At 56.7% G+C, this 26,666-nt stretch overlaps 1 protein-coding gene and 1 long non-coding RNA gene across 8 annotated transcripts; both read right to left on the minus strand.

The window, feature by feature from the left end:
• Positions 1-553: 553 nt before the first annotated feature.
• RNH1 (ribonuclease/angiogenin inhibitor 1) lies at positions 554-15,990 on the minus strand. Of its 7 annotated transcripts, none has more exons than XM_081536089.1 (11): positions 15,525-15,619; positions 9,797-9,887; positions 9,001-9,106; positions 2,989-3,159; positions 2,720-2,890; positions 2,153-2,323; positions 1,878-2,048; positions 1,619-1,789; positions 1,238-1,408; positions 956-1,126; positions 554-745 (listed from the first exon to the last, which is right to left on the minus strand). In XM_081536089.1, exons 1-11 carry the CDS (start codon positions 15,609-15,611, stop codon positions 658-660), a joined length of 1,569 nt encoding a protein of 522 aa, XP_081392215.1. In that variant the 5' UTR covers positions 15,612-15,619; the 3' UTR covers positions 554-657. The 7 variants fall into 7 exon arrangements, with proteins under 7 accessions (XP_081392215.1, XP_081392219.1, XP_081392214.1 ...); XM_081536093.1 differs by lacking the exon at positions 15,525-15,619 and adding an exon at positions 11,317-11,344; XM_081536088.1 differs by lacking the exon at positions 15,525-15,619 and adding an exon at positions 10,531-11,216.
• Positions 15,991-23,090: 7,100 nt separating this feature from the next.
• Positions 23,091-26,500, minus strand: LOC145524235 (uncharacterized). Its single transcript, XR_014067335.1, has 2 exons — positions 24,388-26,500; positions 23,091-23,603 (listed from the first exon to the last, which is right to left on the minus strand). It is a non-coding gene; the product is annotated as an uncharacterized LOC145524235 (long non-coding RNA).
• Between the last annotated feature and the right edge of the window lie 166 nt (positions 26,501-26,666).

Here is a 26,666-nt window from a genome sequence, read left to right on the forward strand (position 1 = left end):
TACGGAGCCTGTTCCTTCTGGGTGGGGGTAAGAAGCCAGGGTCCCGGGTAGGGTACCTTGAAGGGCTTTGTAGTGAAGGCGGAACTTAACTGCACAGGCTTCAGACCCTCTGAAAGCTGCCCAGCGTCTACACCTTGTTTGTGCTGCTCAGGGCAGGTCACCCCTAGGGGTTCACCCACAGCACGACTGAGGCCAGCTTGATGGGGTGGAGCCTGCCCTTCTGTCCACAGGGCTCCAGCCGCTACCCGGAAAGCACTCAGGAGCTGCCCACGGGTGGGAGCCAGGCCCCGGGAGCAGCTCCCACACGGGCAGCCGGGGCGCTGCCGGCTGAGGCAAGGCAGGGCCCCCTTCCGGTGCCCCTCGGCGTGGGTGGGACGCTCTTCTCACAAACTGGAGGAAGGCCTGGGTGGGTTGCGGGGGTCCTGCCAGCGCCTGGGAGCTCAGGCCGGACCCTGGACCCCTGACCAGCTTCAAGCCACTACAAGCACTCGTGAAAACGTCACTCCCTCTACGCCAGCACCTCGTGGGGACCACAAGTATGGACAGAGACACCTGCAGCCAAAAAGGGATTTTAATAAAGTGCCTAAAACTCTCCACCAGCAATGAGCTGATCTGACCTTTTCTCAGTTAAGCCAGGACTCCTGCGGGCGATGGGGCTCAGGAGATGATCCGCAGGCCGGGCTTGCTCTCCTCCAATGCCTGCAGGCGCTCATCCATCGCCCCGGTCAAGTAGATGTCATACAGGCTGCGCGGGGAGGAAGGGGTGAGAGGCACTAAGCCCCCCCACCCACCTACACCCCGCCACCCCCGGCCCCCCGCCCCAGGGCTACTCACACCAGATGATGTCATACAGGCTGTGGGGGGGCGGGGGGAGGAGCTGAGCCCCCCACCCCCTGCCCACCTTCGCACCTCACCTGCCTGCCCCTGCCCACCTACCCCCCTCACGCCCACTCACACCAGCTGCTCCAGGCTGCAGGAGGGCTGCTCCAGGCTATCCAGCAGCTGCAGGACGCCAGGGTCGCCCAGGCCGTTGTTGCTCAGGTCCAGCTCCCGCAGGCTGCGGGAAGCCAGCAGGAGTGAGGCCAGGCCGCCACAGCTGCCGTTCGTCAGCTCACAGTCGCCCACCCTGGGCAGAGGACGGAGCTGCGGTCAGGCGGAGGGGGCGCAAGGGGGTCTAAGTCCTGGCCGTCCCCACCGTCAGGCCCGGTGGACATACCCCCCGCCCCCAGCAGCTCACCAGAGCACCCGCAGCACAGTGCCCGGCTGGCCCAGGGCCTGGCACAGCACGTGGACGCCCGCGTCGCCCAGCGGGTTGCTGCTCAGCTGCAGCTCCAAGAGACGCTTGTTCTGGGTCAGCACGGAGCCGAAGTGCTGGCAGCAGGCGGCCGTGAACCCGCAGGACTTCACCCTGAGGGCGGCAGGGACCGCAGTCACCTCGGCCCGCACTTCTAGGGGCCCTGGGGGCCCCCAGTGACCTGAGCGCCAGCCCCGAGCGCTCCCCCCGTCCTCAGGCGGCCACAGCGCCCTCCTGCCCGGTTCCCCAAGGCCCCAGCCCTGCTGTCCCCCGTACCCACCACGTCTGGCCCCACGGCCCCCACGCGGCCCGCGGCCCCCTCACCACAGGGTCTCCAGCTGGCAGCCGGGCTGCAGCAGACTCGCGCACAGCAGCTGGGCGCCCTCGTCCCCCAGGCTGTTGCCCGTCAGACTCAGCTCCTTCAGGGTCTCCTTGGCCTGGAGGACGCGGCAGAGGTCTCTGCAGCCGCTGGCGGTGAGGTCACACTCCCAGAGCCTGCGGGGCAGGGTCCCCGTCAACACAGAGATCATGACACGCTCAGGGGCGCTCATCTGCCCGCCCTGCCCGGGGGGGGCAGACTCACCACAGGGTCCCGAGCCGGCAGCCAGGGCTCAGCAGCCCCGGGCACAGCTCCGCGAGGCCCGCGTCACCCAGCCGGTTGCTGCCCAGGTCCAGGTCCTTCAGCGAGGCCTGGGAGGCCACGATCCCACACAGGTCCTTGCAGTTGGCTGCCGAGAGGCCGCAATTCTCCAACCTGGGGGAACGAGAGGCGCCGGGAGCTGGGGTGCCTCCCTCCCCTGCCCCGCCCCCAATCCCCGGCCCCCCGCCCCACCCTGCCCCAGCCCGCCTGGCGCTTACTTGAGAGTCTCCAGCTGGCAAGCGGACCCCGCCAGGCCCTGGCACAGCACCCGGATGCCGGCCTCGCCGATGGCGTTGTTGCTCACCACGAGCTCCTTCAGGTCCCGCGTGGCCCTGAGCACCGCGGCCAGGGGCTCGCAGCTGGCAGCCGTCAGGTTGCAGTACTCCAGCCTGGGGGCGGGCGGTGGTCACCCCTGAGCCTGGCCCAGAGGGCACCCGTCCGTCCGGGTCTCGTTCCCCCCGCCCCAGTGATGACGACTGCCCAGACTGGGGGGCTCGCAGGCGGGACAGCACAGGGGCCGGGGGCCATCTCCCTGGCATCTCCTCCCTGTCCTCAAGGAGGACACCGGGCCCAACTGGGCCCTTCAGGCTCCGCCTCCTCCGGCCGACACTGACCCCACCTGCGCTCCCCAGGGCCACAGCCCGAGCGTCAGGCCCCGGGAGCCGCCCCTTCAAAGCTCCCTGCAGGCGATGAGCTGGGAGGGGGCCTGCCCGGGGCAGACACTCCGCAAAACCCAGGGAATGGCTGAGAACAGGGCTGGGGGTGCCCAGGGTGGGTGCACTCACTGCAGCTTCTCCAGGCGGCACTGGGGGTCCAGGAGCCCCTCACAGAGCAGCCGCAGGCCAGCATCCCCCAGCGGGTTGTCGCTGAGGTGCAGCTCCCGCAGGGTGGGCAGGGAGCGCAGCGCGCCCGGGAGGGCCCCGCAGCCAGCCTCCGTCAGGCAGCAGTTCTGGAGGCTGGAGACACGGGCCGTCAGGGGGCCTGAGAGCCAGCCAGCCCCCCACGCAGACAAGCCACCCTTGGCTGTGGGAGACTCGGAGCCCGAGCGCCTGACCTGAGCTTCTGGATCTTGCAGGTGGGGCTCTGCAGGCCCTGGAGGACCAGGAGCACGCCGCCGTCGCCCAGCTCGTTGGTGCGGAGGCTGAGCTCCGTCAGGGACGGGTTGGCCTGGAGCGCGGAACCAATGTCCTTGCAGCGCACCTCCGTGAGGCCGCAGTCGTAGAGCCTGTGGGTGGACATGCAGTCACTGCACACAGCGGACTGTGCTTGTCCCGTCAGAGGGCAACAGGCAGAAGGCCACAGGGCTCCAAATGCAGGAAACAGGCTGCAGCATAAGACACGTTTTCTCTCTCTAAAGCGGCAGCAGGAAACAAACTACCAGTATTAGATTTTTTCTCCTTCTCTACACAAATTTTAAAAAAAGGTTTCTTTTAAAACTGTGTTGCCATGACAACACCTGGTTCCACCAGAACCTTTCTCAACCTTGAGCTAACCAATGCATTGTTCTCATGCAAATGTTTTTCTTAAGCTATGTTAACAGACCTGTGCATTCAGCCTAGACTCTGTCTTAAGTCTGTTCTGCCTAAGACTCAGACAAACCAGTATGTTTTACTCATGCAAATGTTCTCTTAAGCTATGTTAATGACACGATGTCTTTACTTGGAGACCTGCCTTGCCTCAAGATTTATGTCAATCGGTTTATGGCTTGGGATGACTCACCAGGTGCCAATGTTACCTTAAAATGCATGTTGTGGGTGAGGGGCCTGGTGCCACTCTCTGAGTTCTGGGACATCTCCTTTCTCTAATTCAGTTCAGTTCAGTTGCTCAGTCGCGTCTGACTCTTTGTGACCCCATGGACTGCAGCACGCCAGGCCTCCCTGTCCATCACCAACTCCCAGAGTTTACTCAAACTCATGTCCATTGAATCAGTGATGCCATCAACCATCTCATCCTCTGTGGTCGCCTTCTCCTCCCGCCCTCAATCCTTCCCAGCATCAGGGTCTTTTCCAATGAGTCAGTTCTTCGCATCAGGTGGCCAAAATATTGGAGTTTCAGCTTCAACATCAGTCCTTTCAATGAATATTCAGGAAGGATTTCCTTTAGGATGGACTGGTTGGATCTCCTTGCAGTCCAAGGGACTCTCAAGAGTCTTCTCCAACACCTCAGTTCAAAAGCATCAATTCTTCTGCACTCAACTTTCTTTATAGTCCAACTCTCACATCATGCATGACTACTGGAAAAACCACAGCCTTGACGAGACAGACCTTTATTGATAAAGTAATGTCTCTGCTTTTTAATATGCTGTCTAGGTTGGTCATAACTTTCCTTCCAAGGAGTAAGCGTCTTTTAATTTCACGGCTGCAGTCACCAATCTGCAGTGATTTTGGAGCCCAGAAAAATAAAGTCTGCCACTGTTTTATCTATTTTCCATCAAGTGACGGGACCAGATGCCATAATCTTAGTTTCCTGAATGTTGAGCTTTAAGCCAACTTTATCACTCTTTCATTTTCATCAAGAGGCTCTTTAGTTCTTCTTCACTTTCTGCCATAAGAGTGGCATCATCCGCATATCTGAGGTTATTGATATTTCTCCTAGCAATCCTGATTCCAGCTTGTGCTTCATCCAGCCCAGCGTTTCTCATGATGTACTCTGCATATAAGTTAAATAAGCAGGGTGACAATATACAGCCTTGCCGTACTCCTTTTCCTATTTAGAACCAGTCTATTGTTCCATGTCCAGCTCTAACTGTTCCTTCCTGATCTGCATACAGATTTCTCAAGAGGCAGGTCAGGTGGTCTGGTATTCCCATCTCTTTCAGAATTTTCCACCGTTTATTGTGATCCACACAGTCAAAGGCGTTAGCATAGTCAATAAAGCAGAAATAGATGTTTTTCTAGAACTCTTTCTTTTTTGATGATCCAGCAGAAGTTAGCAATTTGATCTCTTGCTCCTCTGCCTTGTCTAAAACCAGCTTGAACATCTGGAAGTTCATGGTTCATGTATTGCTGAAGCCTGGCTTGGGGAATTTTGAGCATTACTTTACTAGCGTGTGAGATGAGTGCAATTGTGCGGTAGTTTGAGCATTTTTTGGCATTGCTTTTCTTTGGGATTGGAATGAAAACTGACATTTTCCAGTCCTGTGGCCACTGCTGAGTTTTCCAAATTTGTTGGCATATTGAGTGCAGCACTTTCACAGCATCAACTTTTAGGATTGGAAATAGCTCAACTGGAATTCCATCACCTCCACTAGCTTTGTTCATAGTGATGCTTCCTAAGGCCCACTTGACTTCACATTCCAGGATGTCTGGCTCTAGGTGAGTGATCACACCATTGTGATTATCTGGGTCGTGAAGATCTTTTTTGTACAGTTCTTCTGTGTATTCTGGCCACTTCTTAATATCTTCTGCTTCTGTTAGGTCCATACCATTTCTATCACTTATTGTGCCCATCTCTGCATGAAATGTTCCCTTGGTATCTCTCATTTTCTTGAAGAGATCTTTAGTCTTTCCCATTCTATTGTTTTCCTCTATTTCTTTGCACTGATCACTAAGGAAGGCTTTCTTATCTCTCCTTGCTATTCTTTGGAACTCTGCATTCAAATGGGTATATCTTTCCCTTTCGCTTCTCTTCTTTTCACAGCTATCTGTAAGGCCTCCTCAGGCAGACATTTTGCTTTTTTGCTTTTCTTTTCCATGGGGATGGTCTTGATCCCTGTCTCCTGTACAATGTCACGAGCCTCCATCCATAGCTCATCAGGCACTCTGTCTATCAGAGCTAGTCCCTTAAATCTATTGTCACTTCCACTGTATAATCGTAAGGGATTTGATTTAGGTCACACCTGTATGGTCTAGTGGCTTTCTTGAATTTAAGTCTGAATTTGGCAATAAGGAGTTCATGATCTGAGCCACAGTCTGCTCCCGGTCTTATTTTTGCTGACTGTATAGAGCTTCTCCATCTTTGGCTGCAAAGAATATAATCAATCTGATTTCGGTGTTGACCATCTGGTGATGTCCATGTGTCGAGTCTTGTGTTGTTGGAAGAAGGTGTTTGCTATGACCAATGTGTTCTCTTGGCAAAACTCTATTAGCCTTTGCCCTGCTTCATTTTGTACTCCAAGGCCAAATTTGCCTGTTACTCCAAGTGTTTCTTGACTTCCTACTTTTGCATTCCAGTCCCCTATAGTAAAAAGGACATCTTTTTTGGGTGTTAGTTCTAAAAGGTCTTGTAGGTCTTCACAGAAACGTTCAACTTTGGCTTCTTCAGCATTACTGGTCAGGGCATAGACTTGGATTACCGTGATACTGAATGGTTTGCCTTGGAAACAAACAGGGATCATTCTGTCATTTTTGAGATTGCATCCAAGTACTGCATTTTGGACTCTTGTTGACTATGGCTACTCCATTTCTTCTAAGCGATTCTTGCCCACAGTAGTAGATATAATGGTCACCCATTCCAGTCCATTTTACTTCACTGGAGGTACGGGTCAGCAGTGGACTGCCAAAGGGACAGGGGCTGTGGGTGCAGCAGACTTGGGTATGGCATAAGGCTTCTTGGAGGAGGTCGCCATTAACCCCACCATAGAGCTGCCAGAACTTACACAGGACTGGAAAATAGACTCTTGGAGGGCACAATCGCTCAGTCATGTCTGACTCTTTGCGACCCCATGGACTTTACAGTCCGTGGAATTCTCCAGGCCAGATCCCTTCTCCAGGGGATCTTCCCAACCCAGGGATCGAACCCAGGTCTCCGCATTGCAGGTGGATTCTTTACCAGCTGAGCCACAAGGAAAGCCCTTTCTCTAATTAGCTGCCTGCTAGTAGCTATATAACATCCAGCTACAGACTAGCAGGGGGGCACTCTTTCTTCCCCCTTCTGATGTCTGTGTCAGAAGCTGTCTCTATCTCCTTTATGCTTTAATAAAACTTTATCACACAAAAGCTCTGAGCGATCAAGCCTCGTCACTGGCCCTGGATTGAATTCCTCTCCTGCAGAGGCCAAGAATCCCAGCGTCTTTCACGGCTCAGCAACAACCTTTCACTTGGGCCAAGAACTGAACAATGTAGGTCATAACACATCTTAAAAAGAAAGAAAAAGCATGTGGATAATCTCGTGAAACTGTTAAGGTAACAGCACGTGTAGGGACGTGTACCTCCACTTCTTCCACAGGGCACAGGCAGTGGATACGGTGCCCGTCCACCTCCAGGAGAGAAACCAGACCCAGACGGAGCAGCTCGAGGGCACAGCCCCACTGCAGGTCTCGGGGAGGCCAGCGTGGAATGAACCAGAGCATGACCCAGCACCATGTCCACCCAATTAAATAAACAATTGAGTCGACACAGGTGGGAGGAATGCCAGCTCCCACCCGGAAAAGACCATCAATAAATGTGGAAGGAATGCAGAAATTAAAACCCCAGTTGGACAAAGTCCCAGTAATGCTGCTTGGCAAGAGCCACCAACAGATGCAAAGATGGGTGGGCAAAGCTCTGAGCAGAAGCAAAATATTAGCAGAGTCTGAAGGTGATTACATGGTTGCAACTGCTGATGGTGATTGCAGCCATAAAATTAAAAGACGCTTACTCCTTGGAAGGAAGATTATGACCAACCTAGATAGCATATTTAAAAGCAGAGACATTATTTTGCCAACAAAGGTCCGTCTAGTCAAAGCTATGGTTTTTCCAGTAGTCACGTATGGATGTGAGAGTTGGACGGTGAAGAAAGCTGAGCGCCGAAGAATTGATGCTTTTGAACTGTGGTGTTGGAGAAGACTCTTGAGAGTCCCTTGGACTGCAAAGAGATCCAACCAGTCCATCCTAAAGGAGATCAGTCCTGGGTGTTCATTGGAAGGACTGATGTTGAAGCCGAAACTCCAATCCTTTGGCGACCTCATGTGAAGAGTTGACTCATTGGAAAAGACCCTGATTCTGGGAAAGATTCACGGCAGGAGGAGAAGGGGACGACAGAGAATGAGATGGTTGGATGGCATCACTGACTCGATGGACATGGGTTTGGGTAAACTCCGGGAGTTGGTGATAGATAGGGAGGCCTGGCGTGCTGCGATTCATGGGGTCGCCAAGAGTCAGACACGACTGAGCGACTGAACTGAACTGAACTGAAGGTGTCTCACCCTGAGAACTGGCACGCACCCCCTCATCAGTAGCCACGGTGACCACCAGGGGTGACCATGTGGCATCACTGGGACAGTATCCCCACAGTACAGTATGCCAGGCAGGACACAATGTCATTCTGTTGTCTTCCCAAAGATGTGTGACTCAAGCATGGGAAAATGTCAGAGGGCCTTTCGCCAGAGAGACCATCACAGCTGGGCGGGGCCGCAGGGGCCTGCAGCGCACACCTGAGAAGGCCGGCGATGTGAGTCCAGCCGTCGGGCTCCCCACCGTGACCACCCCGGGGACGCGGCGGGGGCCCCTGCCCCGTCTCTGTGACTCTTCCGTAAACCTAAGGCGACTTCAAATAAATCTAGAAGGAAACAGTGAAGCAGACAGGCTCTTGTCTCCTGCTTGTGAGCCCTGAGGGACTTCTGGGTTAGAACGCTAGTCTGGGCTCAGATTCCTGGCCACAGCCTGGCCAGGGCAGGAGGCAGACTGCCCCCATGAGCAGGCTGCATCAGCTTCATGCCCAGGGGCAGGGGACGCTCTGCCCTGCAGGCCTAGCCAGAATGGGTTTACCTTCAAATGGTTGGAAAAGCGCAACAAGAGTAATACTTCATGCCACAGAAAACCATGCAAGGTTTATATCATGCGTCTACAAGTGTAAGGGCTTCCCTGGTGGCTCAGACAGTAAAGAGTCTGCCTGCAATACGGGAGACCCAACTTTGATCCCTGGGTCAGGAAGATCCCCTGGAGAAGGGAATGCCAACACACTCTAGTATTCTTGCCTGGAAAAGCCTACGGACAGAGGAGTGGGGTAGGCTACAGTCCATGTGGTCGCAAAGAGTTGGACACGACTGAGCAACTGACACCCTGACTTTCTGTAAGTGACGTGACCTGGGAGCATACCTCGCCCCCGGCGGGGTGGCCCCCCAGGTCGGCAGGCACAGCAGTCCTACCTGACCACCTCATACTGCTGGATCAGAGGCAGCAGCTCCGTCCAGCGGGCGTCACTCAGCTGCTCACACTGGATGTCCAGCTTCATGGTGCGAAGTGAAGGGTTTCCTGGCAGAGGCAGAGGAAGAAGGAAAACATTTCAGCCAAGCTCTCAAGGTCTGACGGGCCAAAGCCACTGATGGGGAGTCCCCCACAGGACCCCAGACCCCTCTCCTGCTGCGCGTCCCTGCTTCAGAACCTCTATCCACCTCACCTCCAGGGTCAGGAGCGGGAGGGTGCTCCCCTGGCAAAGACCACAGGCCACAGAGCTCAGGGGCGTGGCAATGGGGGCAAAGGAGGCTCTCATCCCCCAGCCCCCACTCTCAGCTTCCTGGGCACCGCCCACCCAGGAGGAAGTGGAAACCCGTGCCTGCCACCCAAAGCTCTGCCTGTGCCCGGCCTGAGCAAGGGCCGGTGGGGAGGAGGGGGCCTGTGGGCCAGGAAGCCTGGAGACTCAGTTGGGGGCAGAGGGGCCAGAGCCGACCCCCAGGACGCACCTGGGCCCTCCCCGCCCCAAAGGAGCTGCCTGTGGTCACGGGCAGCTCTTCAGGGGCACTGGCCTCAAGGGCCCTGGATAGGATGCGGCAGGTGGGGCGAGGACGCCAGGCCCAGCGACCTGCACTCAACTGTGCACGCCTGAGAAGCCTCCCGGGGCGCCTGCTTCCACGGTCCCCTCTGGGAGCTGGCGCTCAGTGCAGGGCATGTCCTCTGTCCCACCCTGACTCAGCCCGGGGACCAGCCCCCGAGAAGCCAGCTCACCAAGCAGGCTGAGAGGAGGGAGGCCTCTGGCCAGCAGGTCTGGGATAGGAGGGCACAGGCCCTGAGACCTCAGCAGGGCCACGCACAGAGCCTGAACAAAGAAAGAACCAGAGCCCCAGGCTGCTGCGGGGCCCGCAGGACAGGAGCCCACGGGCAGCCAGGAGCTGGGGGCAGCCAGGAGCTGGGGGCTGCCTGGGTTGGAGGCAGAGATTGGGTTCCATACAAAGAGCAACCGCTCAGTGAAGACCCGTGCCTGGAGGCCATGCCTTCCCAGGTCTCAGGAAACAGGGTCTCAGGCCCATGTGAGATTCCTGGCTCTCTGGGACCCCAGATTCCTGAGAACAATGTCTCACTCGTGTGTGTGTGTGTGTGTGTGTGTGTGTCCGTGCCTGGCACGGCCCTGGCCTGGCTGAACGGGGGACGCCCCCTCCCATCCGCAGGCTGATGGAGCCCACAGTGGGCAGAAAGCCAGCCCAGGCAAAGGCTCTCATTCCTTTCCTGCCGGGAAAGCTCTAGTGCCAACAATCAGGCAAGAGTGACAGATTCATGTCCTAGCAGGGAGTCTGCTAAGAAACTGAGGCCAGGACACGGGTACCCGGCCACTTCACATGTCATCACAGGGAGGGGCCATCCCTGGAGAGGCCACCCAGCTCACTGCCCAGAGCACATGAGCAAAACCAGATCCACTCCCCTTCCCCCCAGCCCAGGGTGTGGCCAGCCAAACCCTGACTCACCGCCAGGAAGGGGGCCAGCAAGCGGTCCCAGGCCCCAAGGACCAACACTGTTCCCCACTTGTGTCCTCGCCCTGAAGCTCCCTGGCTCCCAGCCTGACAGGAGGGCACTCGCCTCTCCCTGGTAGGAAGCAGATACCAGCAGCTGAGACGCCCCAGCCCTGACCCGACTTCTCCCTTGACGCCGGGGCTTGGTAGCCTCCAATGGACACCCATCCCTTTGAAAATCCATGAGAAAGTATAAACAGCCCCCAAAGACGCTGCGTGTACAGCCTCCTCACAAGCCCCCGGTGAGGCTGCCTGATCTGGGTAGGAACAAGCCCACGTCCCCCACGGCCTCCCTAGGAATCAGGACTCCTACCAGCTGGGCTGCTCCCCAGCCCGTAGTCACGGCCCAGGATCTCAATAACGACCCCGAATTAACGCTTAAAAGCGTGGTGACTTAAAAGCTGCTGCGCAAGACCGCGCCGGACACACGCCTGCGTCCTCTCCGCCTAGGGTACGGCCCGGCCTCCCCTCGGCGCAGCGCGGTTACCTCTGCGGGGCGCGCCGCGGCCCGTGCGGGGCCACCTAGGGCCGCTGCCGCCCTCCACGCCCGCCGGAGGCCCCGCACGTATCCGGGGTCTGGGGTGAGCGCAGGGGCGGGCTGGGGCTGCCCTACGGAGAGGACTCCCGACGGCCCCGGCCCCCGCCTTTTCGCGGGCCCGGGAGTCCGCCGCCACGCGGTCAGTGGCCGGAGGACCCCGAAATGCCGCGGCGCCCCGCTCCTCCCCGGACCGCGGATCTCACCTCCTGCCGCCGCAGACCCGAGGGCCGAGCCGCGTCTTCCGCCAGGCCGGAGTTAGGGCCACGGCCCGGGGCGGGGCCCTGGGGGCGGGGCCTGACGGCGCCGGGCCGCCCTCGCCCACCCGAAACCCCACGGCGGGACCCCAGCCCTCCCCGCTTGGCCCAGGGTCTTTCTGAGACGCGCGCCAAGCCTGTGCCCCTGAGCAAGCCTGCCCCGCTTTCTGCTGAGCTCCTGGTAGAACCTGCCGTCCCTGTTTGACTTTCCACTTCGTCGCCCAGCACCGGGGCAGGCCACCTCGTGGGGAGGGAGCGGCAGCAGGGGGCCGGGCGCAGGCGCGGGGAGCCGCGACCACCCCACGGAAACGCGGAAACGCGCGATGGAGGCTTCCTCTGCCTCCTCCCACCAGCAGGCAGACGTGGGAGTTTCCCAGAGCACAGAAATCAAATACCTGAAACACTTCTTTTTGCTGCCAGACAGGAGATGTTATTTGTCCTGGCTGATGAAATGGATGTGAAATGCGTGTGTGTGTGTGTGTGTGTAAGCAGACATGGTAAGGTGGGTATGTGTGTTTAAGACATGGTAGGGTGTGTGTGTGTGCGCGCGCATGTGCAGACATGGCAGGCTGTCCCGGGAAAGAGAAACAGCCATGGCTTTCCTGACAGGCGAGAAGCCATTTTGGCCAAAGCCATTTGGTGATCCAAGCCTGGGCAGGATGCTGGCTCTTACACAGGTCTTAGCAACTGGTCTTAAGGGAAAAAAGGGATGCTGAAACCAACGACTGCTATCAGGCGAGAGAAGTAACAACAAACAGCAAAGGTGGTACACCAGCTGTACAGACTCTGGGTTCTGTTTGGGTGGTGAAGATGAGTCTGAAGTCTCAGCCACCAGACCTACTGGACCGAAGGGGTGGAGATGACCTACCCTGACCCTCCTGACGTCAATCACACAAGCCTTGGACTCTGGCGGGAGACAGTGCTTTGGGAAAGGTCACCAGTGTTCTCCTTACTTGCTCTGAATAATAAATCCTTTCTTCTCCCAATCTTTGGCTTGTTTGTGTCTTTTGGCTCAAGATCCACCACGAAGCAAACCCAGTTTTTCAGGTAACAGATTGGAGTTTGGCTTACGTAAACACTACACACCCCTCCATTTCTGTGTATCAATCAAGAGGAATATTCATGCATGAGCCAAGGAGACACGTTCAAAATGTCTACAGCGTTTTGCAACTGTCCAAACCTGGAAACAATCTAAATGTCTATCAGCATGAAAAAGTTAAAGGCATCATAACACACCTGTTTAACTCCCTCTTGGCCTACCCATAACCAGTGTCATGACTTGACCCACCCTTGTGATTAGAAAATTTCAGGGGAGGGTTATTACTCACATGTGTTGGAAGCACGTGGCATACCTGGGGCGACCCAGTGAGGTGGGGACACACAGGCAGCAGGGTGGGGACACACGGGGGTGGGGAGGGCAAGCGGATGGGGTTCTGCTTTTATCAGGGTCGAGTATGGCAGCCTAGGGAACGGAAAACCTACGCGCTCATCCTCCAGAAGAAAACGATCTGACATTTGTGCATCGCTCCTACTACTTCTGTACAAACAATATCATTTTAAAAGTGAAAATGAGATATAAGGAACAGTAGGCAGAATAACAGCCCCCAAAGATGATCATGCTCTAATCCCCAAAGCTGCAACAGTTACCTTAGACCACAAAGGGGTCTCTGCAGATGCAACCAAGTTAAGAACCCTGAGATGGGGACGCTGTTCTAGACTACTTGGACAGGCCCACGTAATCATAAAGATCCATAAAAGAGAAGCAGACAAGCCAAAATCAGAGAGGAAGAGTGACACTGGAAGCAGAGGTCGGAGTGGCCGCGCCTTGAAGATGGACACAGGCAGCCTCTAGAAGCAGGAAAGGGCCACGCCCGAGGTTCTCCGCCGGACCTTCTGGAAGGAATCTGCCTGTGGATACCTTGATTTTAACCCCCTAAGGCCCATTTCAGACTTCTGACAGAGGCAAGAAGGTAGATGCCCCCACTCTGGCCCCAGGGTAAAGCAATTGGAGATTCATTCCCTGTGGAGGAAACTCCAAGACAAGAGTAACAGGACGATTAAGGGAGGAGGCTGGGCCCTGCCTAAACCACATATTTCTCATTCTTGAAGCCAAGAGACCTCCCCTAACACAAATAGAAAGGGCTCCTTGGAGGTCAAAGGGGAATGATGCTAAGCTACTCACAGGGCTCTGTGGTAGACTCTATCTTGGCTAAGTTTCCTGCGCACACACGGGAGGGTCTGTGATATACCAAACATGAGTACAACAAGGCTGTATATTGTCACCCTGTTTATCTAACTTGTATGCAGAGTACATCAGTGAAATGCCAAGCTGAAGAAGCACAAGCTGAAATCAAGATTGCTGGGAGAAATATCAACAACCTCAGATATGCAGAAGATACCGCTCTAATGGCAGAAAGTGAAGAGCAACCAAGAGCCTCTTGCTGCTGGTCAAGGAGGAGATTGAAAACGCTAGCTTAAAACTCAACTTTCAAAAAACTAAGATCATGGCATCCGGTCCTATCACTTCATGGCAAATAGAGGGGAAAAGTGGAAACACTGATATATTTTCTTTCCGTGGGCTCCAAAATTACTGCGGACGATGACTGCAGCCACGAAATCAAAAGACTCTTGCTCCTTGGAAGGAAAGTTATGACAAACCTAGACAGCATATTAAAAAGCTGAGACATTACTTTGATGACAAAGGTCTGTATAATCAAAGCTATGGTTTTTCCAGTAGTCACGTATGGATGTGAGAGTTGGGCCATAAAGAAAGCTGAGTGCTGAAGAACTGATGCTTTTGAACTGTGGTGTTCGAGAAGACTCTTGAGAGCCCCCTGGACTGCAAGGAGATCAAACCAACCTACAATAAAGGATATCAACCCTGAATAGTCATTGGAAAGGCTGATGCTGAAGCTGAAGCTCCAATACTTGATGCAAAGAGCAAACTCATTGCAAAGACCCTTATGCTGGGAAAGACTGAGGACAGGAGAAGGGAACAACGGAGGAAGAGATGGTTGGATGGCATCACTGACTCAATTGACATGAGTTTGAGCAAACTCCGGGAGATACTGAAGGACAGGAAAGCCTGGTGTGTTGTAGCCCATGGGGTCATGGGGTCACAGAGACAGACACGACTCAGCAACGGAACAACAAAGAATAGGTATGTATACATGAATATAAATGAGTATGTGAATAGACATGTAAGCAACCTAACGTCAGGGCCACACTGTGTGTCACTGTGGAGGAGGAAACGAACAGGCCGAGCTGACTCCATCTTGAGAAGGAAGGAAACTCCATCTTGCACTTTCAGTGGACTTTGGACTATGTGCCTGGTAGCCATGGGGATGACATACCTACCGCGGAACTGGACTCCCAGACTGATAAACAGCAGATTCCATATCAAGATTTCCCATCGCCAGAAAAAATGTAATAATAACCTTTGTAATCTTTATGGCGCCCATTGCTGTAGGCTACAATGTAACCAGCTGCCCCTTCTGATTATGAATCATGGCTGTAACCTGATTGTATCTCCCTTTAACACTTTCCAGGCTAAGGTTAAGGAATTTGGGGTTGTGGGCTTGAGCAGTACACTTAAGATATATAAGGTTTTCACAAAAGTCGGTCAGGGTCCCTGGCTAAAGAGGAGACCGCCTTGGGCCGCTGGTGTACTAAACTGCACTCCCCTACCCACGCTGTCCTTCGGAGTGAGTTTGCTTCCCAGAGCGTTTGGCTATAACAACAGTTCAGACATATTCAATCTACGCAACCATTCTCCACAGGATGACACTGACTGTTTTCAGCCAACCCTTGTTACAACCTGAGCCCACAGCCACCGAGGCGCTGTCCCACTTCCGTCATTCTCTTCACCACGGAAGCTGCCCGCCCACCTCCCCGGGCCTCGGGCCAAAGCCGTACGAGGCCGGGTGGCTCTCCCAGGGCCCAGCACATCGCGGGCGCCACCCGGGCGAGTGCGCTCTGCCAGGGATGTCTGTCCTTGCTAGGGGTCGGCTCTGTGGCGACTAAGGTCGGGGGTTACTCAGCTTGAGAAGGAAAGTCTGACTGGCCAGCCCTCGGTTGTTTAACTTGCAAGACCCCAAAGAGTGGATCCCACGACCACGCTGGAGAAGCAAGCCAAGAGGCAACACCCAGGCGCACACCCTGCGCCGCGCGTCGGGGCTCCCCGCGCGCCCGGGGAGGCGGGCCCGCAGGGGGCGCGCACGCGCCGAGGCGCACTCGGGCGCCATGACGTCATCGGAGCGCGCCGGAGTTCGCTCTTCCCGCCGGGGTCCGCCTCACTGGCCCCGCCCCGAGAGGCCCCGCCCCCTAGGCCCGCGGATGCGGGGGTCGGGGGCGACCCGACCCAGCGAACCCCTCGCCCCTCCTCGCAAGCGCGCGTCTCCCTGGGCTGCGTAACCTCAGTGGCGCCCGGCGCGCGTCCACACACAGAAGACCAAAGCGGCGTCCGTAAGAACTGACCTCGGGCCGGTCAGTCGTCTGCCTGGCCCACCTGCTGACAGACTGCGGGAGTGACTGACTTAGACACGACGACGGACTGTCTCCGACCTGCAGACCCGGAGAAACGCGGCCTACTTCCGACCGAGGGGCTGCCTTGGGGCCCGCGCTGGGGCGGGGCGCAGAGTGGGGCGGGGCCTCGCGTCCGCAGGAACCGGCGGGGGCGGGGCCGTGGGCGGGCCCCACGCTGCGCCGGGGCGGGGCCTGAGGGGCGGGGCCTGTTGTGGTCACGCCCCCGGGGCTGGACCTGATCTTCTGACCAGCCGCGCGTGTGGTGGGTGGGTTTCTCAGGTCCGACCAGGTGAGGATGAAGCCTCAGCGGGTCAGTTCTCCGACTTGGAGCAAAGTCTGGGTCTCAGGATTCTTCGAGCGCTGACCACTGGAGCTGGAGGGTAGACATAGAGACAGTGGTTTTGAAAGAAAGAGGCAATTTTGTAAATTAGAGAAACATCTGTAATCGATGGGTGTAATCTATTCATCTAACATAGTCAATGAACGTTAACAATTAAGTGTCTCACCTAAATGTATTCCTTTCTAAATATTAATTAACTCCTGTGTGCCTGACTGTGTTGTCAGTGCTGAGGATTCAACACTGAACGGAACAGACAGAAATCCCTGATGGAGGGAAACGCCCTGATGGAGGGGAAGGCCAGGCCCAGAAGGGTCACCTGCAGACTGGAGCTGGTGAGGAGCGTGGCCAGTTGTCCACAGACTGAATGAAAGAAGTGGTGCCCAGCTGAAGGAGATAAAATTGAGAGCTGAGTAAAACTCCTGAGGAGGGGAGGAAGGTCTGGAAGGACCTTCCCCCACATTTCTCACCTGTGCTTGTCGATTCTGAGACACCCCACGGAGCTGAGTACACAGGTCACCACCATACATGCACTGGACCCCTCCCCGAGTGTGCTGGCCACAGTGGGGGCCTGTGGAACTGACTGGGGATTATATCTTAGTCGTTATTTTTTAACGTACCTGATTCACCCGGTTGAGTCCTTATCATTCTTTCTTTCTTGGCCACGTGGCTTGTGGGATCTTAGTTCCCTGACCTGGGATTGAAACCAGGCCCCCTTCAGTCCTAGTATCTTCAACTTCCAAGTGGGGTCACTTTTTTTTTCTCTTACTGGAGAGTATTTCTAGTATTTCATTTGGTGTGGGCTTCCTGGTGATGGATTCTGCCAATCTTTGTTTCTCTGAAAACTTCCTTATGATCTTTAATTTTCAGGGACGTTCTCTCCCGGGTGTAAAAGTGTAAGTCGGCCGCTCCTTCTGCCGCGCTCCGAGGGTGTTACGCACCGTCGTCCGGTTTCCGTGCTCTCGGTCCTCCTTCCTGTCGCTCTTTGACGGTGGCGTGTCTTCCCAGGCGCTTTAAGCTCCGTCTTCATTCTCCCTCATCAGGTTTACGGTACTGTGCATGGATGCGTTTCCCGTGTTTACCCTTCTTGATGCTCATTGTGCTGCTAGAATCTACAGCTTGATATCTTTCATCAGTTTGGGGAAAGTCTCAGCTCTTACTTCCTCACACAGTTTGGATGCCTCACTCTTTTTCTGCTCTTCTTCTAGAACTCAGTTAAAAATATTCTTGACCTTGCCACTGAACCCCAATGTCAGTTTTGCTTTTTATTAGATTGCATACCCTTTCACTCTCTGTCTCAGCCTGCATGGTTCCTTTTGACCTGCCTTCTGGTTCACTAACTCTCTTTATCTGTAGGTCTACTGTCACAACTATCCGCTGAGCTCTTTAGTTATTCTATATATCTCCTTAGAATTTTCATTTGTTTGTTTTTGTTTCCAGGTCTCCCCCACCCTAGATTTGTTCTTGTCTTTCACTCCTTGAGTACATTTAGTGTATTTCTTTTAATGATAAGTCACTTCAGTCGTGTCCGACTCTGTGCGACCCCATGGACAGCAGCCCACCAGGCTCCTCCGTCCACAGGATTCTCCAGGCAAGAATACTGGAGTGGGGTGCCATTTCCTTTTAAAGTCCTTGTCAAATAGCTGCACTATCTTCATCCCTGTTGGGTCAGTTTCTGTCGCCTGTTCCTTTGAATGCATCTTATCTCCTAATATACCTCATTACTTTTGATTGAGCATTGCACATTTTATATGTAAGAACTTATAAAGACGGACTTCCCTGGTGGACCAGTGGTGAAGAATCCACTTTACAGTGCAGGGGATATGGGTTCCATCCCTAGTCCAGGAACTAAGATCCCACATGCCACAGAGCAACTAAGCCCACGTGCTGTAACTACTGAGCCCACGTGCTATAGAACCTGTGCACCACAAGAGAAGCCCCTGCACGCAACTAGAGAAACCTCACATGCTCACCCAGCACAGCCAAGACGAACTGAAGTGTAGTTGATGTACAATATCGCATTAGTTTCAGGTGCAGCACAGAGATTCAGTTAAACACATGAGGGAAGAATTTTAAGACAAACAAATGGAGAGTCATACATGTTCATGAATGGAAAGACTCAATATAGTGAAGATCTCAGTTCTCCTTAAGTTAATCTACAAATTAATTAGAATTCCAGTGAAAATCCCAGCAAGCCTTTTTGTAGATAGAGACAAGCTGCTTCTAAAACTTAGATGTGGAGATGCAGAGAACAAGAATAACTTAAACAATTTTGAAAAGGAAGAATAAAGTGTGAGAATCACATTACCCAACTTAAAGTTCAGGGTGGATTTCCTTTAAGATTGACTCTTTGATCGCCCTGCAGTCAGACTTCACGTGAAAAGCAAACTCCATCAGAGCAAAGATATGTGTCCTGATGTTAGTGCTGCTATCTGGAGGGATGGTTGTTTGTTTGGAAAGCAGTCTGGCAAAGCTGAAATGATATGTGACCTTTGACCTAGAAGTTTCTCTCCAGGGAATCAGGCCATCCCACAGAAAGGAGGACACGGGGGAGACTGTTTCAGCTTTGCCTGCGGTGGCAGAAACGTGGGGTCACGCAGAGAGTGTGCTGGACTCCCACTAGCACGTCCCCAGCCCTGTGTGAGGCTGACCCGAAGCTCCAGGCCCTGGGAGCGCAGCAGAGAGGCCTCCAGGTGGGGAGAGGGGTGAAGGAGGAGGGGCAGAGCCATGTGGAGTGAAGAGCCAGGTGTGGACCAGTGACAGCCCGCGTGTGCATAGGCCGAGCATGGCAGCTCGCGGGATGCCACGCAGATGCAGGAGGTGTGTCAGCAGAGGTGAGACGCTGCTTCACGGGCCTGCTTGGGGGTCCTGCTGGGCACAGAGGTGGGAGCAGTCACGGTGTGAAGCTCCACAATATGAAGTCATAAAATGGAAGGGAAGAGGTGGGTTTTGTTGCTGTTGTTTGCTTTTTTTTTAGCTGCACTGCATGTGGCTTGTGAGATCTTAGTTCCCCGAGTAAGGATCGAACCCAGGCCATTGGCAATGAGTGCCAAGTCATAACCACTGGGTTGCCAGGAGATTCCTGAGGTCGTGGTCTCAGAAAGGTCACACCTAACACGTATCCACAAATGCACACGTGTGGGTGGACACTGTAATGGAGACTGTGAGACCTGGGCTGCTGCAGGTGCTGGCCAGGGGCGCCCAGGGTCTCAGTGGAGCAGGGGGCACTGTGGCCCCTGGCTCTGAGGATGATGTGGGCAGGAGGGGTGGTCGGAGCCTGGCGGGCCTGCCCGCTCCTCCTGGCTGGTCCGCCTTCAGACGTAGTGCCTTCCAGGGTCCGTCAGGAGGGGTCTGCTCCAACCACAGGGGTCTTCGTTCTGCTCAGAGGCCCTGAAGGACTTTAAGAGGAGCAGGGTCTTTAGAATAAAACCTTTATTTCCACAGTCAGTGTGTCTGGACACATATTAGTAGGTGGTTCTGAAAGAAAATCAATCCTGAATACTCGCTGGAAGGGCTAACGTTGAAGCTGAAGCTCCAATACTTTTCCCGCCTGATGCCAAGAACTGACTCATTGGACAAGACCCCGATGCTGGGAAAGATCGAGGGCGGGAGGCGAAGGGGACGACAGAGGTTGAGATGGTTGGATGGCATCACTGACTCAGTGGACATGAGTTTCAGCAAACTCCAGGAGATAGTGAAGGACAGGGAAGCCTGGCATGCTGCATGCAGTCCATGGGGTCGCAAAGAGTTGGACACGACTGAGCAACTGAACAACAAAAACGAATGAACGCAGAGGAGTGAGGGACACCTAGATGGCATGGTTCCTGGGCACGGGGTGGCAGGAGGAACCCACAGGAGGGTGCCCCGCGGCTGAGGGTCCACGAGAGGCAACGCAGGGCACCTTGTGGATGGCCTTGTGGTGGCCTTGTGGATGGGCGCCAGCACGAGGAGCAGCCTGGAGCCGCCTGGAGAGCGTGTCTCAGGAGCTGGTGGGGCGCTGGAGAGGAGCCCCTTTGTCCCCAGCGCTGTCCCTCACCAGCCGGCAGACGCTCTGTCCAGGACAGGCTGCTGGGGGCCGGCTCTGCTCCCAGATCTTGGGCCGGGGGCTGGGCGGAGGCAGCTCTTGTGCAGCGATACAGGACCTGCCAGCCCTCGTTTCCCCAAAGGCCTGCGTTCAGAGACACTGCTTTCCTCAAGGAGGCTATAAATAGAAAACTTGTCTGGAGCTCCTGGCTCAGCCTGACCCATTTCTGCCTCAGAACTGCTGGCATCAGCGTCGGGTCTCTGCTGGGCCTTGTAGATGCGGAACTTGGGAGAAGACTCTTTTCCTTCTGTTCTGCAGTTTGAGGAAATGACCAGCACTGAAGGACAAGGAGTCCGTGTGCCCAGGATTACCTCCAAAACGGGACACTTGGGCAGCTCTTTGCCAGGACTCGGCTTAAAGTGGTCAAGGATGCAGTCTTGTATTCCTCAGGTTGTTAGTACTTGTCGCCATAATTCTGTCATCAGGGAAGATAGAAGCAGGTTAGAGAAAAGTTGTAAGGAGGAAAATATGCACAGCTGGAAGGCGTGTCACATGCAGGCAGGTGACTGTTGACACGGGAGGGCCCATGACCTGGGCCTGTGAGGACACAGCCCCAGTGCCCCGAGGGGCGGCTGTGAGCGTCTGGTCCTTGCAGCGGAGAAATCACACACACAGGGTGCCAGGCAGGGGCTGGCCTTGGCAGGCTGCCTGGTTCTCTGGAGAGAATCCCTGCTGGGTCATGGCCATCGCCCCCTTGCTGCCAACAGGTCCATGGAGGGGCTGGTCATTTCCTCAAACTGCAGAACAGAAGGAAAAGAGTCTGCAGTGGCCCCATCTCTCAGCCGCTGCAGCGGGCCCGCGCTCTCAGCCACCCAGTGGCCCCATCTCTCAGCCGCTGCAGTGGCCCTGTGCTCTCAGCTGCTCCAGTGGGTGCGCAGCGTGTCTCTCGTGGCCCTGAGCTGCCCTCAGTCTTGGCAGGTGACGTGGGCCGTCTTCTCTCCAGCTTCCACGCCAGCTGAGCCAACCACAGTCAGCAGAGACCAACGGTGAGGACAGGCTGCCCGGCGGTGGCGAGGAGCTCAGACAGCTCTGGAGAGCAGCTCGTGCCTCAGGCTGTTGGCCCGCGACTTAGTGGAGAGACTGCGGCCTCCATCCCCGGGCTCCTAGGGGGCTGTCCCTGCCCTGGGGTCCCCAAGCTGCGTGCTCGCTGGTAGACACGCTCGTGGGCTCCAGGCCTTTGGAAGGACCAGCTCCCAGGCCTCCTGTGACCTCCTTCCTCCTCCTCTGTCACTCGGAGGCTCTGCCCCGTTCTGCCACCAGCCTCCCGACGCCCCAGCCGCCCACAGTTTCCAGGGTCTCCGGTGACTCTTTTAAATCACATGACGTCTCCGCATTTCTGCTGAAACACGTGGCTGCCACCTGTGCCTGTCAGTGTTGCCGTGTTGAAGTATTTCTAATTTCCTTATGCTGTCTTCTCAGAACCATGAACTGTTTCCAAATGTATGAGGTTGCTTCTTGTTTGTTTGATGATCAACAAGATCTTAGGCCCCGCGTACGAGTCAGCGTTTTCTGGGCTCCAGCCACGCCCAGCAGAGCCCTCCCTGGGCAATGTAGAGTTTTGCAACACATGTAGTTTTGAAATGTTGTACAGTTTTTGTTTTTTCCTCAGATATCAGATCACACAGACACATACACATTTTCATAACGCTTTCTTAAAATCACAGGCCCATGAAGCACATGCCTCGTGACTGAATAGGTTTGCTTCACAGCTCGGCAGGACCAGCTCCTCCAGGAAGCCCTCAGAGTTTCTTCAGACCATACACAGGGCTGGATGAGGGTACCACCCACCCCTGCCCCTTATCAGGGAAGGATTCATGGGGACAGTGCCTCCCTGCACCCAGTCCATCTGCTTCCTGGGATGGGTGGGCTGGGGGCTGAGTCACCTGGGAGAAGCACCTCCTGAGCCTTCCCTGCCCGAAGGCTGGGGTAGCTGTGGGGTGTCTGCACGGAGCCCTTCACCCCCACCCGTTGCAGGACTCCATGGGGTCCACCTGGGAGGAGATGCTCCCCTGGTCCCCGGATGGCCTGGCCGCCAAGCCCCAGGCCTCTCCTGGCTTCTGAGGGCTCGAGCTGAGCCTGGAGCCCAGTAGGGGCTTTTGCTGCAGGTCTAAGTGGCCGGCCTCTGTGCCCACGTGCAGGACGATGCAGGGTGCAGCTGCATCCAGGAGCCGCCTGGGCCAGAGCTGCCCCTGGGCCCCCGGAGCACCGGCATTCACGGATCGGGGCTGACTCGCAGGCTCCGACTCCTCGCCCCACCTCGGACCTCCTGCCGCCCAGGGCAGAAGCCCTTCCACGCTCCTCACACACACCCGGCCACGTGTGGGGCGGCGCCACGATGGGCTTCCGGCTCCTGGCTCAGTGGCAGAACACGGTCCTCACAAAACCTCATGCTGCACTTCCTGAGGTCTGCTCTCCCCTCGGGTGCGGTCAGTCCTGGTGCCCGTCGCACACGTTCGGGAGGCACGCAGCCCCTGCTTCCACGCGTCCCCCCGGTCAAGCCCACCAGCCGTGCGGCGAGGCTCCTGTGAGCCGGTTCATCTCCGTAGGACACGTCGGGGCGCCGCGTCCCTCTCAGCTCCCGTGGGTTTGCGTTTGTTGAGGTTGTGAGAGGAGCGTGGCCGGGCCGCCTCCCTTCCTGGGGCCCCGTCTCCATGTGCCGTGCCCCTAATGCTGGGGCCCCCGCGCCTGGCCTGCACGCCCTCCCCCGCCCCTCCTGTCTGCCTGTTGATCAAAACTGCTCTGACTTTTTTGTTTGTTTGTTCGATTTCTCCCTCAATCTTTATTTTTTTAATTGAAAAGTTTTGATTTACTGGGTCTTCGCGGCCGCACGCAGGCGCTCCAGCAGCAGTGAGTGGGCTCTGCTCCTCACTGGGCGCACGGCCGCTCTTCGCCGCTGCGTCTGCTGGTGGAGCCCGGCTCCGGGACCAGCGAGCTCCGTGATTGTGACGCGCGGCCTCACTGCCCCGCAGCTCGACTCACGGATTCCAGGAAAGAGTAGGAATCAGGACAACGTTTCCAAGTGCTTCCCCGTGCCAAGTGCTCGAGAAGACTGGAGCCGGGAGCGGGGGCAGGCCAGGCGGGCAGGCTGCCTTCCTGCGTCTGGGGAGGAGGCTCGGACACCCGGGGAGACGCGGTGGACAGGGCGGCGGTGTGGCCGGGGTGCTCCAGGCCCGGGCGGCTGTGCTGGGGCCGGGCTGAGGTTTGCGGACAGAAGCGGGAGGCAGCCGGGGTCCAGCTGAGCAGGATGCCGCCTGCGGGTGAGGCCCTGAGCTATCACTGCCCAGCCAGGTCCTGCGGGTCAGGGGCCGTGCAGAGCGAGGGCTGTGGACCCAGCACTGGCTGAGGTCACAGTCAACCCCTGTGCTCTCCCATTTCCCTTCGGTGGAGCCCCACCTGACACCCCGCCTGGGGGCAGAAGAGACAGCAAGCGCTGAGCTCACACCCCAGGCCCCCTGCCCTCCTGGCCCTGGGCCTGGTCAGCAGCCCCGGGCACAGAGGTCCACACTGGCCCTCCTGGCTCAGGCCCCGGCCCTTCCCACTGGGAGGGGCCCGCCTCTGAGCCCCGCCCGTGGGGACAGAGGGAAGGAGTGACCTGCAGGAAGGTCTGCTGACACCTGCCCTTCTGGGGCAATCCTGGAGCCCATGCCGCCCTCTGTACCCCCAGCCACCCCGGACGGAAGGTGCACAGAGACTGGGGACACCCGTGTGGCACCAGAATAGCTGGGAAAACCCTGCACAAGCGTCAGAGGGACAAGCCACAGCAGCGCAAGTCACAGATAAAGCTTACTCTAATGCTACTGTAATAAGAAAAGCCTTTCTAAATCACGCAAAATCCTCGATGCTGCTTATAGAAAGTAACAGATTCAACCACATGAAAATCAAGTATCTGTTTGGGGAGGCATACCCAAATCAAACTCAAAGAAGATGTCAAACTGTGGGAAAATATTTCCAGTTCTAATGTCCTTAATGGGTGAGGAGTTCCTACGGATCAGTTTCTTAGAGGGCAATCCGACGGGAGATGACGTGAACAGAGCGTTCACAAGAAAAGGGAGACGGATGGAATGTGCTTGCTCACCTCACTGAGAGACGCGCAGATTGCAACCGAAGCAATATCACCGTGCACCTCTCACCACAAGGGAAGGCCTGCGGGTCAAGGAAGCTCGGAGGGTTCTGGCCGGGGGTCCGTGGGTACCACGAACACACTGCTGAAGCTCAGAGCACAGAGGAGACGGTCGCATCCTCTGAGGCGGGAGGAGTAAGTGCCTGGAGCCCCTGTGCACCCGTGTGCACCGTCACGTGAGCACAGGGGTGCCTGTCACTAAGGAACCCTAATAAATCATAATGGATCCACTAAATGCACATTACACAGCCTTTAACAAAGACACCCCTGGGAAGATATGAGGAAGATCTTGAAGACTGCCAAGTGGAAAGGGCACGCCGTCACGCTCAGGAGACATGATGGGCATGCGAGACAACCGCAGTGCACCAGCTCCATTCTGGAGGCAGAATGGCCGGGCTCCGGGAGGGGGCTCAGGGAGGTGGGAGAGCTCAGAAGTCCGCTGAGGCCGCAGGGTGACACGACCCCCCTGCAGGCAAGACACCTTTGCGGTAAAAGGCTCAGAACGATCCTGACCTCTGACCTGGGGTCCCACCGTGGGTTGGAATGGCAGCGACCCCACAGCTCTGCCCACCACCTGGCACCCACTCTGCACGGGTCTCTGATCCTCACTTGACCTCCCTGCTCCAACCTACCCGACCCGACCCTGGTCCATCGTTAGAGACAAGGGGCAGCTCCAGCAGCACAAGGTCAGGAAGGTGAGCACTGTCGCTGCCGTCGAGTCTGTGGCCACGCTGGGGCAGAGGCCACCGGGGGCTAACTTCATTCCCCTGGGCTCCAGGCGAGCCAACACCAACCCCCGGCGCCAGCCATGGGCCAGGCGCGTCCAGCCCCTCCTGGATCCAGGGGGGAGGGGGGAGGGCTGCTGCCAGAGGTGCCCATGTCCTTGAAAGGAGCCCAAGGTCAGAGCTTAGACTCCTGACCCAGAGGAGGCGGGAGAGGGGATGCTGGAGGGAGAGGGGCGGGTAGGTGGAGCCAGAGGGGGATGGATAAGGCAGGAAGAAGAGGGGTGCGGGGGTGACGCGGGCTGAGGGCCTGGGGGGGATGGCAGGAAGGAGGAGGGTGTGGGAGGAGGGGAGGGGGAGGAGGAGCGGGGCTGAGGAGGGTGAACGGTGGTCGAGTCGGGTCGGGCAATGGGGAGAAGGCAGAGGAGAGGGTGGGGGCGGGGGGCGCTATGTCGCAGCTGAGGGAGGAGGAAGGATGGAGAAGGGAGTGAAGGCCAAAGGGCGGAGGGGTTGGGAGGCGGGTGTGTGACGGAGGGCCTCGCGGGCAGAGCTTCAGCCGCTCCAGGGCCCTGCGCTCCTGTCCAGGACCCTCCCGTGTCCCCCCCTCCAGCCCCAGGTCAGGGACGTGGGCCGCGCGAGTCCGTCCGCCCTGGGGGCCGAGGTGGGACGCAGGGCCTCAGCCCTCGACCCTTGCAGTGCCCTGTCACCGGTCCTCTCCACGTGTCTCAGGCCCCACACGCCCGGGCCGTTTCCCAACGGGCTGGGCTTTCTGTGCGTCTCCAGGCATGAGTGGCCCCTCGGCGTGAACGGGGGCGCTGCGGCCCTTCCCCTGCACCGTGTTCAGAACTGTGGACGAGAGACCCTCTCAGCCACACAGGCCCCTGAGGGCGCGTTTGTCCCTTCCCCAGACCAGCGCCCTCCAGGTCAGCCAGTGCGTCCTCTGGGCATATCTCCAGCGAGAACCAGCTGCAAGCTGAGTCAATGGAGGTGTGAGCACCTCGTGCTAGAGCCCCCTGGTCCCCCGTCCCCGCTCTGTCTCCTGAGTAGGGCCTTCCTGGGGGGCAGGGGTCCTGGGGAGAGCCCCGGGCCGCCACCTTCAGGGGCTCCTGGGACTGAGACAGTGGGAATCGGGCTCAGAGAGCTTTCCTTCAATTCTCACAGCGCCAAATGTGGGTGTTAAAGTATCCCAGTCAGTGGTTTTTCGAGTATTCACGGAGTTATGCAGCCATCACCACTGTGTCCACCTTTCACCACCTCCTAAAAAAGTCCCTGACTCATCGGGAGCCGCGCCTCACCCCTCCCCCAGCCCTGGACACCACTAATCCGGTTTCTGTCTCTACGGATCCGGTGACGCGGGACATTTCGGATCAGTGGAATCACAGAGGACGTGGTCTCTTGTGTCCGATTTCTTCCACTGAGCAGCATGGGCACCCACGGTGTAGCCCGGATCAGCATTTCCTGTCCACAGTCCGGAAGGGCTGCCGTCTCTCCCCAGGCTCCCGTTGTTGGGAG

The sequence above is a fragment of the Giraffa tippelskirchi genome, chromosome 10 (genome assembly GCF_054371585.1).
Source record: "Giraffa tippelskirchi isolate mGirTip1 chromosome 10, T2T-mGirTip1v1.2.pri, whole genome shotgun sequence".
Classification (NCBI taxonomy): Eukaryota; Metazoa; Chordata; class Mammalia; order Artiodactyla; family Giraffidae; genus Giraffa; species Giraffa tippelskirchi.